The 4698-nt window shown below is 48.6% G+C and overlaps 1 protein-coding gene across 1 annotated transcript; it reads right to left on the reverse strand.

The window, feature by feature from the left end:
- Positions 1-2889: 2889 nt before the first annotated feature.
- C1QTNF4 (C1q and tumor necrosis factor related protein 4) lies at positions 2890-3984 on the reverse strand. Its single transcript, XM_009879338.1, has one exon. It carries the CDS (start codon positions 3982-3984, stop codon positions 2890-2892), a length of 1095 nt encoding a protein of 364 aa, XP_009877640.1.
- Between the last annotated feature and the right edge of the window lie 714 nt (positions 3985-4698).

Consider the following 4698-nt stretch of genomic DNA (forward strand, 5'->3'; position numbering starts at 1 on the left):
TCCGCGTTATAGAGGACGACGTTCCTAAAGCACCGACAGAGATCGAGCAGCACCTGAGACATTATTCCCAGACAGACACCCCCCTGCCCCCAGCGGAGTTTGACCGCCTGCTCTTCACCGGCGTTTACTGTGCCCACCGGATTCGCTCCCAGCAGGGCCTGGATAAAAATCTTTGGATTCATTTTTTCTCTCAGCTGGTCGATGAAATCTTTCGTGACCTGTGCAAGGGGCTCTGCCCTGCAAACACCACCCTGCTCCTGACTTCCTGGCCCTGGAAGGAGAAGCCGACGCACTGGGCGTCCCTGAAAGGCTTCTATCGTTCCAGCCTGGCCAGGACCGAGGGAGAGGCTCCAGGAGGGAAACTGCCGTAGGGAAGGACACACCAGCCTTCAGCTGCACCCTTGGCCGCTGGCAACGCTTGCCGCCCTGCTCTGGACTCTGTGCAAATACAGCTTTTTGTCCTGCTTCCCACATCGCGCTGGCAGCCTTCTGAGGTGTTATTCTTAAATGAAGTAGGACACAAATATGAAGCACGTTTCAGCCTCTCCCGGGGTCTTCCTGCATTTGTTCTCCGTGATTCCCGCAGTCTGTGTGGAAGGGGCAGTGCTGCTCAGACGTGTCCTCTGCCTTCACCGGGAGGTGCCTTGGCAGCTTTTCTCCAAGTTGTTCCCTAGCTGACTTCACTTCAGATCATTCGGCCCAGCCTCCTTATATTCCCCTCGTGGTGTCAGCCAAACACACCATCTTTTCTCCTCTCCAGTGACCAGCTAAGCAGATTTTGTTGTTTCATTATGTAGGTCACATTTAATTTCAGCTTTCTGCTAATGTGGCATCACATTCTATGTGTCGATAGTAATTTCCCACCTCATGTATTCATTTTTCTCTAAAAAGCAACCTGAAAATGTATCTATTCCATGAAGCTTTCTAGTATTTGCATATCATATTTACACATGTACACTGCTTTGCGTCGGTTATCAGTCTGGAATATACTTCCTTAAATCTCATTTAAATTCCTAAGGATTGTGACCTAGTTATTTCTTCAGCAGATTTTACCTCTTCTGTGAAGTTTTTTTTTGTGCAGCTACAGCACTTTACAAGCCAAACATAATAAACACACCATCTCTGTCCTCAAAATCAGAAATGCAATTATTTTCTAGAAAGAGATAATTAACATTTCCCTATCTTACACATTGAAGTGTGGAATAAATATAATTATCTACGCCGAAGAGTTTTGATTTTGTTGTGTGTTTGTTTCTACTAGGTTTCCCACTGCTACTATAGACACATACATTTTGAACACTCATTGTATGTGCTTAGATGCTTTCTACCAACATACTCATGATTTCCACGCTCAGCAAAGGAGGCCTGTGGGAACTGCTAGCTTTTGACCCAGTTAATCTTCTTCCAAACTGTTGTTGCCCAACAGATGGAGAAGAGAAACAGCGAGGCAGGAATAAGAAGCCTGGAAGCAAGATGCCACAGCGAATGGTTTTAGAGGTCAGGTTAGGGCGATGGCAGGAGAAGATGGATTTACACACTTCATAAAGCAGGTTGGCTGCTGCTTGCCTTTTGGGTCTGGGTTTGTTGTTTGTTGTTGGGTTTTTTTCCTCAAAAAGGATGTAGGAATTAAGATTTCCATTTTTTTGAAGAATAACTCCAGTAAACTAGCATGCCACTTGATGTTTTTCTATTCTTACGCTGTTTTTTTACACATCTCCAATCTCTATCCTCTATCCTCTTCCCAAATATGCTTCAGGTCTTTAATATCCTGGATACGTATGCAGCGACGGTGGCAGAGAGTGCCTGCAGACAAGTCCAGTGCAAGCAGAAAATATCATCAAAAAGCTGAGCTGGGATAGCACCAGTGCATGAACACACTGTCTCGTGGAGAATATACAGCCTGACCTGTATGAAGGTGTGGAGAAAGGTTGCGGAGGTCGGCTTGTCAGCTCAGATGCAAATACACTCTTTTGAACTCAGGATTTTGTTAGGATGAGTTTCAGATCGTTGCTCTCTCTTGAGCGGATTATAAATTAAACTCAAGTGACGTCCCACAGTCCTGTGCATGCTTAAGATGCACTTTTGCAGTTAAAGTATTTTGGGCAGCAAGCCAGCGTTCAGCTCAATGGAAACAGGACCAGCTGCGTTATGATGAAGCCTCCAGCCTCCTGCTCCCCTGCCACCCCCCTGGGTGGATCTGCCATCAGTCCCAGCTGGCCCATAGGAACACGGCTGTGCCCTCCGCAGCCACCCCAGTGCCTCCCCGGCAGCTCTACGTCTTGGTGGAACACCCTGTGTGAGAAACCGCTGGGACACTGACGCTGAACATCCCAGCCAACGGTCCCTTTGACCCCGTTTGCGCCAGGTTAAAGATCGGCGCGGCAACACGTGTCCTGCCTTCACTGCCCTTCTTTCTCTCCTGAACCCCTACCTCAGCTTGTGACAAGCACACAAATTTCACATCAAATTCCAATCTGAGAAAATGTTACACCTTTTGTATTTTTATTACATTCATTTTCATTACATTTATTCCCTCCCCAGATACACAAACCAAGTCACAACATCCTTTCTTTTCTGGATGCTGGGGATCTGCAGTAACATTGCGGCAGTGGTTCTCTGACCCTCCGCACCTCACTACCCTGCCCCATCCCTGCCCCAAAACTACCTCATGCTTTACGCTTAAACACCAACACAGGACACACACGTACAACCTGTAGAGACCTCTCTACGGGGGAATGGCAGACGCAGCAGCGGCCCTGCAGACAGGGCACAAGCGTGCAGAATACGGAAAGCACTGGACACACGATGGCATGCTCGAAGCAAAGGACAGTATTCGAAGAGGAGCTGCACCCAAGTTCACGGCACCTTGGCTTTCTTACACATCCGCACTCAATTATTCAGCCCCTGGGGTGAGCCGGCACCTGGAAGCCGCTTTGGCTGAGCCTCTGGGTAGATCAGGAAGCCAGTGAAGGTGATGTACTTGCCGTGGTTGCTGTAGGCGCCGTAGCCATCGTGCTGATGGCTGTAGAGCCAAACCGTGTCCCCGTATTGCAGAGGCAGCATGATACTCTGGCTCTGCATCTCCCGCCTCTTGGAGTGGTTGTCATCATAGATCATGGCCTGCACCTCGTTGTGGTTCTTCATAAGTTTCACTGACATAGTCTTAAAGGGCATTTTGCCAATGGTGAAAGAGAAATAGTATGCGCCGGGTATACGGCAGGAGAAGATGCCAGTGGAGGAATTGAAATCTTTTCCAATGTTCACAAACTCCGTGTCAAACGTGATTGGCTCATGCTGGGTTTGTTTGTCATCGGTCCCCAGAAGGCTTTGTGAGCGGGCGACAGAAAACGCAGAGCGAGGGTCTTGCTGCCTGTTCGGTTGGTCGGACAACACGTGGTGCTGTGGAGCCTCATTCTGCTCTCCGGGAAGCGGCTGAATAGTGTGACGGTGTGGCCCCAGCTCTTGAGAGCTAAGAGCATTCTGGAAGAAGGCAGAAGTGTCTGGATAGATTAGGTAGCCCATGAAGGGACCCACGTTGCTGTAAAGAGCGTACTTGGGATCTCCATGTAAGCGCAGCCAAACGGTGTCACCGTAGTCAAGCTGCAGCATGGCACTCTGGCTGGCTACCTTACGCTCCTTGCGGTGGTGTTCATCATACACAATCACTTGCACCTCGTTCTTGTTTCTCATCAGCATGACAGACAGGTTTTTCTTCGGGTATTTCCCGACAGTGAAGGAGAAGTAGTAGGCTCCAGGGATCCGACAGCGGAACAATCCGGTCTTGGGGTCGAAGTCATTGCCGATGTTCACGTACACTTTGTCAAAGGTAATGACCATTTCAGAGCTCCCTTCCATGCTGCTGGTTCTGGCCACAGAGAATGCAGAGCGAAATTCAGTACTGGGGTCTGCTGGGAAGCCATCTGCAGGCAGAAGAATCATGCAGAAAAGGAACCCAAACAGGATCTGAACCTTCAGAGTCATCATTGTACCTGAAAGGAAGAAGAAGTGTATTTTAGCACGAATCCCCTTAATTTCCAGCTCACACTTCAGTTGAAACCCAGATCCGAATCTCGCTACAAAGACACAAAGGTCTATATCCAAATACTGAGAAGTTTCCAGTGCATTCTCTTATCAGTGTATGGGACTGCACCTCAGATCCCACAACCATTTTTATATCTTTCTAGTGAAAGCTGGACCTTCTGTCCCTGTATTATATGAAGAAAAAGCCCTTCTCCTCTGAACGCCTGGCTATCCTACAGCTTGTCTGCAAAACACTGTTTCTCACAGCGCAGAGCCATCTCAGAGCTTGCTGGGGCTTCGCCAGAGCTCCCTTTTGTAGTGCTTTTATTCATGAGACCAAGGAGGAAACAAAGCCCTACACAAACCCTGTATTATACAAGGGAGATACAGCTGAAGGGCCGGGAGAAGAGGACACAGGCTCTAGAGATGCCCATGCAGACGCCATCGCCTAGCACCGCACCAGCTGCTCCATGGGGGCTGGAAGGTGGGAGCCAAGGAAGTTGGTGCACCCCGCTATTCAGACAGACTTCACCACGAGTCTGTGAAGAGTGCAAGGAAACCAGAAGAAGAGGGAATGCTTAGGGAAGGAAGGAAGGCAATGGAAAAAAAAAAAAAAGAAATGAAAAAACGAACCAAACAAAAAGCAAGTCTCACAAAGCACAGAATCCCTGAGAGAGA

This window comes from Apaloderma vittatum, unplaced genomic scaffold (assembly GCF_000703405.1).
Source record: "Apaloderma vittatum isolate BGI_N311 unplaced genomic scaffold, ASM70340v1 scaffold12472, whole genome shotgun sequence".
NCBI classification, from domain to species: Eukaryota; Metazoa; Chordata; class Aves; order Trogoniformes; family Trogonidae; genus Apaloderma; species Apaloderma vittatum.

Bases quoted from the DNA above. Each gene is read 5' to 3' on its own strand.
- C1QTNF4 (XM_009879338.1), bottom strand. From the start codon at position 3,984: ATGATGACTCTGAAGGTTCAGATCCTGTTTGGGTTCCTTTTCTGCATG.